The sequence below is a fragment of the Polypterus senegalus genome, chromosome 13 (assembly GCF_016835505.1).
Source record: "Polypterus senegalus isolate Bchr_013 chromosome 13, ASM1683550v1, whole genome shotgun sequence".
Taxonomy (NCBI): domain Eukaryota; kingdom Metazoa; phylum Chordata; class Cladistia; order Polypteriformes; family Polypteridae; genus Polypterus; species Polypterus senegalus.
The window spans coordinates 51,006,879-51,020,704 of NC_053166.1; the positions used below are offsets into that span (position 1 = coordinate 51,006,879).

Below are 13,826 nucleotides of genomic sequence, written 5' to 3' on the forward strand. Positions count from 1 at the left end.
AGAAAGAGCTGGGATGTGAAAAGGAGAGAAACCGATTGAGGGAAGCAAAAGAAAAAGAGAATCAAATAGAAAAGAATCCGGTAAAAAAGACGGAAGGAAAGAGAGAGAAGAAAAGAAAGAAAAGGAGGTTAAAAAATGGAGAGAGAAGGCAGGAGCAAGAGAGCCGATGTGAGTGAACGAGAAACAGCGAAGGCAGACAGCCAGAAAGATGACCCTCGAGGGAGTGTGGGGCCGACACTCAGGAGCTGAAGGAGGTCACTCTGGCTGAGTATCCTGGGATTTGGGGTGACTGATGAGCTGTTCAATTGGAGCGACTTGCTGGAGAGAGGCAGCACACCTGCAAGGGAATGGAAGACTCAGTGAAGTGTCCTGCAGGGGAACCATGGACCACAAGGACGCAAGCCTGGCAGCAGGAGTCAGAGGCTTGAGGATGATGTCCTGCTGGGAGCCAGAGCCACATACAGGGGCCTGAGCCTAAGCATAGCACTGAAGGTGGTCTGAAATGCTAGTTACGCGCCTCCTTGGCTACAAGAGCCCATAATGGGTGAAGCTAAGGACACATCTGTTTTTAAAGGATTGCACCAGGGTTCATGTTTATGGACAGCTTCTTGTACTGTGTTTTTAACCTTTGATTTTAATGGAATTGATTAGAACTGTTTTGAACCTCCACTAGCACTTCATTTTATGGATTATTTATTTATTGAACATTTACAGCACTGCACTTCTGAACATTGTTTTGGTTTTGGACTGATTTTAATATAAGCACTGGTTTACTTTTGCACCTACCCCTTTGCTTTGTATGTGTGCTGTGTCCTCATCCATTGGCTCAAACCTCAGGTATGTTATCAGTAGTAGCGGGTTCAAGATACTCCCCAAAAGGACAAGGTAGCGTGGGGTTGACCTGCACAGTCACATGCTGCTGGAATACACTTGACCTGACACTTGAAATAACTGGGTTCAGAATGGATGGACTGATTAATAGGTTAATATCTCAACAGCAGGAAAAGGCAAAAAACTTTACTTCCTTGAGTAACATTTCTCAGCTTTAAAGACTGAGTAAGTGAGAGTTTCCAGATTTATAGATAAATATATATTTATATATTAAAGATATGTAAAATGGGTTTGCCTCATTAGTTCTGTGATGTGGTTTGATTTAGTGCAATGTTGTGCATCAGCTCCACACCACACCCCTCTTGTCCTGGGTGCACGGGAAGTGGGTGTGTTTGGTAATATTATTTCAATAACATGTTTTCTTTTTTAACCACCTAGTGATATAATAAAATTTACAGTAGCAACAACCCCATGCCATTCACCTTTATCAGATCACACATGCTTGATTGCTGCGGAAGGATTATTAGACCAATTGCACAAGGACACTGTTTCTTGTATGAAGTCCAAATGGAAAAACAATTTCAATCAAGTTTTACAACAGATAATCAGTTATCAGTGTTGACTTTAGCAGCAGTGGACTGAATGAATGAGCACAGGACCTTCTGCTAAAATTAACAAAACTTCCAAGCACCTAGCAAGCAAGTTGATCTCTCACCATAATAATAGTAAAGCTGGTAAATAGCTCATCATATCCAAATTGGGAAAAACCAAAAGATAACTCCTCCTGAATCTGTCCTAAATTTGAGATGATTTACAGTATTTGCCATATATCATTTGGACATTAGGAATGACATCTCAGTGGTAGATGATGACTTCCTACTCCTGTCTGTGATATAATTGATTGAAATGTTGGATAATGGGCCTAAGTCTGAATGAAGCCAGACAGATTTAAACAGAGATGATGGATAAATGTAATACATAGCTCATTTACCTAGTCAGGTCATTTTTTATTATAACATAAAATACTACTATATTCTTCATCCAACTTAATCCATTTCATTGGTTTCCTAACTCGTCAGTTTTGAACTCAAGGTAGGAACTAATTGAGTGCCAATCCATCACAGGGCTCATGCACACATTCACATGGGGTAAAATCAGAATGGCCAATTGATGAGATGTACAGTATACAGTTAAGAAAGAGAACCTGGGATAAAAGTTGATACACAAAGCACATACAGACATGATAGACAGTGCCCTAGCAGAGAATATGAACAAATGAAACTGGATATGTGAGACTGCAGCTTCACCACTTATGGTTTTAGTATGCAATTTCTCTCTCTAAAACTTAAAACTGGCTGAATGTCCATTAGTCTGTAAATTACTGTTATTTAGGAGCAGCAGGACACTTTATGTGCCTCCCTTACAATTCTGAGAAGAGTGTAAACAGAGTGCACAGAGGCCAACAGCACAGAGTTCAAAAATTAAATCGCTACAGCACTGCTGGCACCATTTAAGTGATACCAACACGTGAAGAACTTTTACATTAAGAAGTCAACATCAAATTTTAAGGATGTGTAAAATGAATAACCAGAAGAGCATGTGTTAGTGAGTGTAAAACATTTTATAAAACACCACAGTTTGATTCACAACATTACAATTGGTATATGACTCATTTCATTTTAATGGTCAGTGTCGGATATTTACAGTGAAGACCTGCATTTGCCATGAGACTGAATGTGGTGGTTAGCCACACCAAAACATACTGCGTATGCACAAATAAAGTCTGATAAAGTTAAAAATGATTAGAAAAACTTGTAAAATGCCAGACATATATAGATAAAACTTAACCTCAGTATTAAATTAACAGACATTCTTGATGTACAAACTAAAGGGAGCTCCTGACAATTCCCATGACCTACGGCTCATATGAAAGAAGCCATTAAAATGTATAATTCATGACAAAATGCTAAATAGAATTTTAATAGGACCCTACATCAAGCTGCTATTGTAAGTATTTGCTTTTTTATATATCACTTCTTCAGAAAACAACAAATTGAATTTTTTGTATTCCATCCATTCTGTGAACGCCTTTTGTTTTGTCAAGCTGAAAGCCATCGGAGCCCAGTTACGTAGGTAGCACTTGGCTCAAGGAAGGAACTAGAGACCAGTATCTACAGTAACTCAAGTCAGACCAGAGTTGGATCACCTAAGACATTCATACAGCAGTTGGGATGTGGTAGGTAAACCCATGTGCCAGCAAAATACTGTCAGAGACACAAGGAGGATATGTAAATTCCACATTGACAGCGACTAAGCTAGAATTTGTGCACCGAACACTGGACTGTGGAGTCACCATGACATCCTGTGAATAAAATTTTAAAGTAAAAAAGAATTGATATTACATGACAACAGACAATTTACTCACCCTGCTGCCACTCAAGCTGATAGGGCTCTGTTATGGCAGCAGGATACTTTCAAGATGGCTCTTACTACTGTACTACTAAACTGTCTATGGAGAAGACTGTAATACAGACTACTGAATATCCCCATCTGCATTAATGTTTAATCTGTTTGCACTTCACTTGCATGTGTTTTGCTTTTCCCTTTCCAGACTTGCTTCTCCTTTGGATGTTTGCTTACACTAACCTTTCCTGTTCAGGAGAACCAGGGCCCCTCTGGCTGATGTGTGCACACTTTCAGTGAGTGTGGCTTCTTTTCACAATCTGCTCTTTATCAGCGCACAAACAAACTTTACTTTAGCATCTTTTGCAGCGACAGTTGTCAAAGGCTTGGACATAAACACAAAATGTCCTATGAAGATTTCATATTGTCTAGACTTGAAGGGTAGCACAGAAGTAGGTTTGCTGTACCATGTGAAAAGCAGTCTTGGCCAGGAGATGTAATTTAATTAAGGAAGTACCCGCTTTGATGGAGACACTTGAAATTGTAGATGAAGTTCTACAGTTCATCAAAGAGGTGATGGTGCCTAACAAGAGGCTAAGCTAAAGAATATTTTCTAGCTAACTAGGGGGCTTCACCCCCTGCTCGCTTCTCCAGCCCCCCAGCCTGCGCTACATACCAGCCACTTTGCGTATGTGGATTTCACTTTCACCAAACAACAAATCTTTTAATTGCTGTGGATACACCTCTTCATTGGGAAGAAACACTACCTTTCCCTGATGGCAACACGAATTAGATGATATACAAGTCTCTTAAAAGCTTAAATCTGAACGATATATTTGATCTCTTTTCGCTGTTCCATTATTTCACCAAGTAATATTTTCCGTTTTTTTGCGCTAATGCGATTTTTACTATCAGTTTTTTGAGACTTTCGAATTTTAGTACTTTCATTATCTCTAACCTGCTCTGCATGTGTACCGTGCCAATGTTTTGGAACCTCTTTACGGTATTTGACTTTGTCATCTACTCTTTTTTCTTTTATTTCCGGCCCTAGGCGTGGTTAAATCTCTTGGCACAAATAACTGTCCAGTTATCTTATCCAAAGATCTTGACCACACATTGTTCTTCTCTCTCTTGTTAAATTAATCTTAGCCTGAATGAATCTATTAATTTTTAACATTTAAGATTTTTCATTTAAAGATTTACCAATGTTATTTCTTGTGCTAGTGTGTGTATATATATATATATATATATATATATATAGTTTCTGCAGTACATCTTGCCTGAAGAAGGGGCCTGAGTTGCCTCGAAAGCTTGCATATTGTAATCTTTTTAGTTAGCCAATAAAAAGGTGTCATTTTGCATGGCTTGGCTTACATATATACATATATATATATATATATATATATATATATATATATATATATATATATATATATATATATATATATATATATATATATATATATATATATATTCATATACACACACACACACACATACTTTGCCCCCTGCTTGCTTCGCTCGACAACCCCTGTGTTTGGTTAATCAGATATACAATTTTATATTTTTTTTTCTTTGGAATCATTTCAATTTCATTATTTGCATTTTTACTTTAAAGCTTTATTAAAAACAGTATTTTTTGAGACTCATTGTGACAATGCAAAGTATAACTGCTTGTGAGTGACTATTGTTTCTGTTTCTCTAATAAATAATCAGACTTTTTCTAATGTTTGTCCCTGTGATTTATTGATTGTCATAGCAAAAGCTATTCTCACGTTAAACTGTAAACATTTTAATACGAATGGCATATCACGATCTACTTTGGTGTGTAATATTATTCCCGGAATATATACATTAACATTCTTTTTGCCTGTTAAAATTTGCATCGCTACTCCGTGATCATCAATATACACCTGACTGAACTGTGTATTCTATGAAATTCAACTTGTCGTTGCTTTAACTGTTCCGGGACCACAAAGCCTCATAGAGTATGGTATATTATTGTGTAAATCTACATTTTGTCCATTGAATGACACGAATGCTAAAAGACTTTGTTGTCTACTATTTGCCTTTTATTTCTGACCTCAATTTGTCCTGCTTTTTTTTCAATTACACCTGGTTCTGATGGTTAATCACCTTTTGTTTTGCGGTAATGTGATCTTTTCTATCTTTACTTTGATACTGTGGCGACTGACATGATAAAGTGTCACAAAAGTTTTACTTGAACAATCGCCAACTTCCTAACCCCAAACACAACTTTCTAGCACCCTCTCCAACCCCGGGTCTTGCCCACCCCCCCTTACAGCATCAATCAATACCCCGCTATCAGTCTTCCATGCTGTACTCCGCCCTCCCTCAATCGGACCGAACAGTCACTTAAAATCAAAAAGGCCTCAACCTGGCTGGGATGCTACAATACTTTCTAATTTTACTTCTTTTATATTCTGTACCTTTCTCTGCATGTGTATCGTGCCATCATTTGTTTGAGCCTTTCGAATTCCACAGCTTTCATAATCTCTTATCAGCCTTTTTTACTCTCCAACACCTTTGGGTCTCTATGCTCCGTATTGTCCTTATACACTTTATATGTGCTGAGAGCACAGGATGTGTGTGTGCTACGTGCTTTTACACGTCTGAGTGTTTTTGATGGGTGTGCTCTGATATGATATCTTTTATAAGTAGGGCGTGTCTTGCAAGAATCTCATGTTCCACGTCCCCGTGAGACAACCCTGGGACAATCTCTTGGCACCAAGTCTCATGTTTACGGTCTCCGCGAGACACTCCGTGGCAAGTCTCTTTTGTCTTGCGGGTCTTTTAAATGTCTTCCGAGAACTTCTGAGCAGATCACGTATTGTCGTCTTGCTTTTGCTTTCCAGGATTTTTTTTTTTTTATAAGAGAGAGATATATCAGCCACAACATCATCTTTAAAGCCATTAAATCCAAACTTTAACAGGTTGGGGTGGTAAAAAGTCTCCTGATGATCACGGTGGCAGCAATGAAATGCCTTGTATCTTAAATGTTGTGCCCTTTCCGAGTTGAAGGTTTAGAGTACCGACTGTACAGCCCTGTCTTTGTCATTTAATAAAATGTGCATATCTTTGCACCTACTCCTTGTCGCATGCCTGTAGAATTCTTGTTAGATGGATTTTTTGATAAACTACATCGGCCATCTATCAAGCTTGCTTCATTTAGTTCAGGATCATGGAGGGCAGCAGGCTACTACTGGAGCACTGGGAACAAGGTAGGTGTGGTTTGTGGACAGACACCCTAAAGTATATCTCTTGTGTACATGAGGAGAGAAGTAAAATCTGAGGGATGGAGTGAAACTTTCTAAAATGGACACAAAGGATCATTTCAAAACAGAATGTATATAGTTTTTTTTTCCAGGTGGTGGGCATTTCTATAAAACATAAAAGTGCTTTTTTCTGTTTTTCCATTCCTGTGGTGCTAAGTTACAAATAATAGTTCAGAATGTATACGAACTTGACTTGCCCACCTACAGTAATTTTGACTTTATTTTATTCCTAATACAGTTTAAAAAAAGGTAGCATTTGCACTGTACTGTTAGTGGCTTCTCCTGAAATTGATTAACTCTGGCTTTACCACCACGTTGACAGATTTAGTTCTTCTACTCTGTACAAATTTAGAACATATGTAATGTCAACTGTTCTCTTACCCACAGCTTGTTCTCATGGTAAAAAGCATCTAGGAGTTTCACAATGTACTTGTGGTCACAGGAGGCTAGGATGTCAATTTCAACCATGTAATCTTCCAACTCTTCCTCGCTCTTGGTCTCAATCACCTTTGCAGCTGCCAAAATGCCCGTCTCCTTGTTCTTCGCCTGAAGGATTAAAAAAAACAAAAAACAACACATTGCTTTCCTTCCTTTAAAGAAACAAGCTTACACTTGTCCTGCGTTGCTCGGTGTTCAGCAAACCTGAGCAAAGTAGCAGGAAGCATCTGGAACGGTTTATAGGATGCATAAAATAGAAGTCAAAAATTCATACATAAGGTGGAATCAATCAATGATGCATTAACATTTTTTGCAGAGATATATATAGAGATATATATACATACACACACACACACAAAGGAACAAAATGGAATCATGTTCATAACTCACACATCAAAGAATCTAAATTAAATGCAGACAACAATACTGGCTCAGTGAATAAAAGCTGGACTTGAACCACAAAGTTTACATGATGCCATTGGTATGCCATGTTACACAAAATGGGGAACTTGCCTGAGCTTTAAATGTCATCACATAGGCATCTTTGTAAGCTGACCTATAACAATCATGCAGTGCTACAAAATACAGTCCAGCATAAAAGGCACTACGCTCCTATCAATTACAACTGCATCAAACTGTTACTATTGCTCACAGTGGTCCATTTTCTGATATTGAATCTTTACCATTATTACTTTCCAAAATTGTGTAAGGAGAACATATGATACCATCCAAAAGTTCACAGTCAGTTTACTGAACTCTTAATCTGTGGGCATATGCTTAACATGCTAGAGTAATCCCACTTTTTGTGTTTCATTGACTCCATTTTAGATGAGGATTGGGAAGAACTGTCTTAAATTCATGGATGCACACTCCAGCCAGGGTTCTTTACTTCTTTGAGTCTGATGCTGCCTGGATAGGTTCTGGACCCCATAACCTTGAACTGGAATAGGAATGTTGAGGTAGATCCTTCTTACATAATAAATGCATCCAATGTCACCAAATTGCTGATTTGTTCTTTTGAGATGTTTTGTCAAGTTTTGGAAGCAGCTATGTCATTTTGCCATGGAATATAATCACGATCCATCCTATTTTGGCAATCTTCTGGTGGCCAGCTGCACACTTAGGGGCAAAAATCTTGAGTCCATATTCTTCTTCTTGAACCCCAGGCTGGCAATAGTATACAAAGGCTCTCAGGGATCCAACAAGTATATAAGAAATTCATTTAACAAAGACATTTAAGGAGACTATCAAGAAATAGGTTAGTCCTGCACTGCAATCACAGATATGGGAACAATTCCTTGTTCAGATAAACCTTTTACAGATACGAATATTCAAGAATATCTTTAGGATATGGCTGACAGCATGCAAATCTCAGGCAGGCACGTGCTCTTAAAAGATAAAAAGTAAGATAACTTAAACCATAGTACTGCAAGATATTCCTTGTGCTTACACTCAAGGACAGAGGCTGCTATCTAGAGAAACACCAATATACTTTAAAGCAGAGACAAAAGTCAGCATAAAGTGCCTTTGTTATATTGTAATCTTACGACACTCTTTTAAGGAGAAGTTCGACACAGCTTCACCTCTTAAAACAATAATTGCTTACTTAAGACTCTTAAGATGTGTTTTAGAAATAACTTTAACCCACAGACCCCAAAACATCTGGATTACATGTCATGACAATACACACGCGCAGTTCTAGTTCTCCTATTAGCTTGTGCTGTAAAGTAGCTGCTTTTGAGGGCCTTTGTGATCCAGACATTATAGGTTTACAGCTGGCTACTGGCAGTTACCATAGTGCAAGTGTCTGAACTGGGATGGATCCTGGTGTGATTCCAAGACAAAACACATGTCATTTTTAGCTGTTCTCTGTCCAAAGTACCTCCCACCTTTTGTGTGGTTGAATCTGCGTTGTTTTTTGGATCACCGTGTTGCATGATGAAATGACACTAATGAGTCTGGTAGAATTTTTTTGGCAATGCAGCTGACAAGAAGGTTACAGTGTATTTCTTAAGAAATTTTTTCCCACTCCATTCACTTTTTACATTGCTAGACAAGATAACTAAGTAATTTTTGTGCCCAATCCACGATGTCATAATACCTCCATCATGTTTCACTCATTGTATCTATTGTAGTTTGCCCAAAAGTCACTTTAGATAAAAGCATCTTCCCTAGATCTTCTGGTATGCTCAGCATTGTCTGAAGTTCTTTTTTCCCCTGTACATTTCACCTTGCCATGACTTTGGTTGAGATATATCTTGCTGACATCTCTCAATGTCGCTTTTGTCCCCTTTCCTACCTCAGTTTCAAATCTGTTATGTTAAGTTTTTGGATCTAATGAGAGGTTTACACCTTGTGGTGTGGCTTTCATTTGTCGGCTGCTGAAGAATTCTGTGTGCAATACACTGGGATCCCTTCACCCCTGCACTATGGAATTTGCTGGTTATTTAGGACAGAATTGTTTCACAATTTTTCTTCATGGCTCTGAGAACTTTTTCATTATTAGTGTGAGCTGTTTTCTTCCACTGACTTGGTTATTGCCAGATGTCAAATACACAAGTGATTTCTTCATTTTTCAAGAAATTACAAAATGTTCCTTTTACTATCTACTTTTGGTACAAGATGTGCAGGTTCTGAATGGTCACTGTATTAAGGAATTTTAGTTGCTAAGGATAGAGCTGCCCGGAAGAGGAAAAGAGGAAGGCCTAAGAGGAGGTTTATGGATGTGGTGAGAGAGGACATGCAGGTGATGGGTGTAACAGAACAAGATGACGAGGACAAGAAGATATGGAAAATGATGATCTGCTGTGGCCACCCCTAACAGGAGCAGCTGAGAGATGAAGACGTAGTGAGTGTTTCATCTTGCAGCCAGTGTCACCAGGATAGGCAGTAGCTGCATGACCCTCAGTTTGCTAAGAGGAGGCTGGATATGGATAACAGATATAATACTATGAATGAATGGACAATTTCTGTGATTTGGGTCTGACTGACTTCTTCTCCTGTTTGTTGGAAAGGTCTCTGATCTCTTTATACCAGCTGATATCTATTTATACCAAAAAAGTTTCAGCAAAACTCTATACATTTATAGTTCTTATATATGCAAAATCAAATACAATAAGAATCTACAACTATAAAATACACCTTGGCTGGACACAGCCAAAAGTACCATTTTAAAATATGAATGCATATACAGTATAAGCAAAAATAAAATGTGACATACTCATCAACTTTAATTTAAAATCTTAACTGTCTAAGTAAAAACAGCAATTTTGGTTTTACTCTCCCAGTGCCTACAAAGGGGTCTCTGAACTGGCACGCACATTTGTTTTCTGATGGCTGACACAGTGGGCAAATAGCCAAGAAGTACGGCAAAAAGCTGAAGTCATTTAACCTTAATTCTTTTCATAAATTTTATTTCACTGATAACACTTTAACCCAAAATTACCTTAGTATCACACAGGTCCAACTTTTTTACACACTTCTACCAATGTGAGTTTGGGGTTTTCAATTGCAGGGGTGGTCTTGTTTTCAGTTCAACATTTTTGCAACTAGAAATCCCTTTTGCAGAGATGTGGAAACAGCAGAGAGTGAACATCAGGGAATAGGTTTCACTAAGGAACGAACATCCATATAAAATCAGTTCCAAGAGCACTGGGCACAAGACAAGAATCAACCTTGCATGGTATGCCATTCCAACACAGGGCACATTCACATAAACACCCACCACCCCACTCAAACTGGGTCAATTTAGACTCCTCAGTCAACGTACTGTGGAGATTTTAAGATGAGAGCACAAAACATTAGAGCTAGAGAGAACATTCTAACTCTACAAAGTAAGTGGTCCAGCCCCTGACGCCATATGGCAGCAGCACAAGCCACACAGCATGGTTTCTATCAGACATTTCACAAACATAGTGTATACAACTGCCCTATTAAGAGAAAAGAGGTGAAGGAGAGACCAGTGTGGTACAGGCCTCCCACCCAAACCACACTGCCCAGCTGCAAATAGACACAGAGTGCCTTTGATTGCTGAGGAAGTTTTCAAACTCCCATTAAAACTGACAGGGCATTAGATTTATTGACAGTATGGTGAAAAAAAAACTTGGGAATGAAAAAATGAAAAGTGAAGATACCAAATAACATAAAAGATGTGTCACAAACCTGCCCTTGGCCAGCGTCTGCCGCATTATCTGTTTAGCAGTCACTTCAAGGCTCCTAATGCAGGATTAAATCTCTCTTTTGCAAATGCCCCTCACATTGAGGCGAGAAATGATGAAGTGTCCCAAAATAGCAATTACAAGGCAAAGAACACCCCCTTTACCTTAAAGGGATTAGGCAGAGTCCTTCATCCTAGTAATGTGAGTTTGCAGTCGTTGTGTTACCTACTAGAGCTGCTAACACATGTTACCCAAGCTAACCTGGATGCTATTTTAGGTGCTGCCCAAGGCTTCATGAGAGACTTTCGTAATCATTTTGAATAGGAAACTAGTCACCCAGTAAATTAACTTCAATAAAACAACAGATAGCACAATTTCATGACTCAATGTAAACTGTGTCAGAAACTTCAACACTTCAATGTCCATTCACTGCAGCCTTCCAAGCCGATTCAACTGCTAAATGACAAACAACAGTAGAGAAATTAGCAAATTAACTATTACTCTTCATTTGACTTGGGAAAATATAGTGAGAGGTAGTTCTGAACCCTTTATTAGGATTATCACCAAACACAACTAATATATCGAATGGTGAGTTGCACTGGCATAGGCGAGCATGGGTTTGAGTGTGAACAAGCCCTGAGATGGACAAGCGACCCACCTGGAGTTGGCTCCTGCATTATGTTTGGTGCTTCTATGATACACCAAAATCCCCTTCACCCTGAAATAGACTAAGCAGCATTTATGGAGGGTGATCAACTCCAACACCACAGATATCTAAACCAATGATGACAGTGATCTAGTGGGAACACTACAAGGTAGTTGATAGAATTCTTTTAAATAATCATCATCTGTATGGATTTTTCATGTGCTGCTCTTGACTGCATTGGGTTTTCTTCTAGGAACCCCTGTTTCCAAATCACTGAATCACTTCGCAAAATCTGCTGTTTAGGTTAACTTGCAACTTTGAGTTGGGTACATATGGGCTAGTGTTAGTGTGAGTGTGTGAAAATATCCTCTGCCTTAGACTGGTGATCCATCCAGGGTGGTTTACTGCTTTCATCCAGTTCTATTAATGTTTTTATCAAGGAATCTCACTACAATTCTTCCTAGTCCACATATTTGCCCTGTAGTAAATGTCACTGGCCAGACACAAACCTGCAATATCTGGTGTGTAAAGGACCCCAGACATAGCTTTTTATACACTGTGAGGTGAAAGTAGGCCATTACACTCCACCTGTCCACTGTGAAAATCCTGCTGACTGTGCCAAGTGTTTTGTCATGGAATCACCCTATAATCTGACCCAGGATTGAATAAGTGGGTTTGATAAAGAATGACCTAAAACATTTGAGCTGTGTAAATTATCAAAGAATAACATAGTAGCAGAAAGACAATGTGTCCCCAAATGTGTGACAATATATCAATGTACTAGGGATCTGTCAACATTTGTTAATACTCCTATGAATAAGCATTGTGAGTAGATTTTGCACTCTCACCATGTCTTCTCTCACAGCACTCCTGTTTTACTCCCATATCCTAAAGGACACAAAGGTTAGGTTAGCTAGTAAATTTGAACTAGTTCTGCATAATTAAGAGATTATAGGATGGGTTCTTACCTTGAACCCAAAGATGTGAAAGTAGGAACCAGCATCCAATACCATAATATCCTGTATTAAGTGAGTTTGAAAATTTTGCAACTAGGCAAAATTTGCTTTCAGTCAGGTCCCAACACCAGCCATGACAGTAGCTTCCAATCATTGATCAAAAAAAAAAATAAAAATCACAAAAACACAGAGATGGCTTTCATATGAATACACATTCACAACTGCAGCTTGCATAACTGAATTGCCGCTAACCCCCCAACTCAATAAGATTTCCTTTTGGACCATAAAGACAAGATCGTTTCATTTTTACAATGAGAGCACTGCAGAGTGGACAATTCCAGAATAGTGTAATGATGAAAGGGATGTGTATTGTACTTGCGTAAGGGAGTAAATCATGGGGCGCACATTAGTTGGGTTAGGTTGCACAGGGCAGAAGTGTGCTGCTTGTAGGCTTTGAGAAAGGACATGTAAAATATGCCCTGTGCTTAGGGTTAAAGTTTCACAACCTTGATGGTGACAAAGAGAAGTTTACCTACATTGTTACTGGAAGCACTGGAGCTGCTGAATTAACACCTTGCACCGAACTCTTTTATCATGCAAGTATTTCCATCCATGTCAATACCAAGGAAGAGTACGTGAATATGAACAGAGGTTCATCACAAAAGTAAATTCTTTGTGTATGACAGAAATAAACAAAAGTTCTTCCAGTGCACTGAAGGTCATTCAAAGCTGATTCAGTCAGAACAGGAAACATCCAAACACCATGGCATACTTTAGAACTCAGCATCCTTTTGTATGTTGTCTTGGTGTTAACGATCATGACTTTGCCCCTAGCTACAGTCATTGCCAAGTTATAGTCAATAGTTCCATTTACTATACCAAGAAGTTTATATGAATTTATATTTAGCTCCCGAACAACAACATAAATCAATTTTGAACATGCAACATCTGTAAGTGTAAACCAAAAGTATAAGCTGACAGCAGAAATATCCTTAAGATGAATTGAACTCTATGCTAGTAAAACAAGTAACAAAAATAAAAAAGGAGAGGAATGGAGAGAAAAAGCAAAAAGCTACTGTTGGCTTTCAGCTAAAAAAAT

General features: G+C 38.6%; 1 protein-coding gene across 1 annotated transcript in view; it reads right to left on the bottom strand.

The window, feature by feature from the left end:
- The window catches only part of stk10 (serine/threonine kinase 10), a 125,853-nt gene that overhangs the window by 73,174 nt on the left and 38,853 nt on the right, over positions 1-13,826 (bottom strand). The window contains exon 2 of the mRNA XM_039776404.1: positions 6,912-7,076. Coding sequence (XP_039632338.1) covers positions 6,912-7,076 — 165 coding nt within the window. The remainder of the gene's footprint in view (positions 1-6,911; positions 7,077-13,826) is intronic.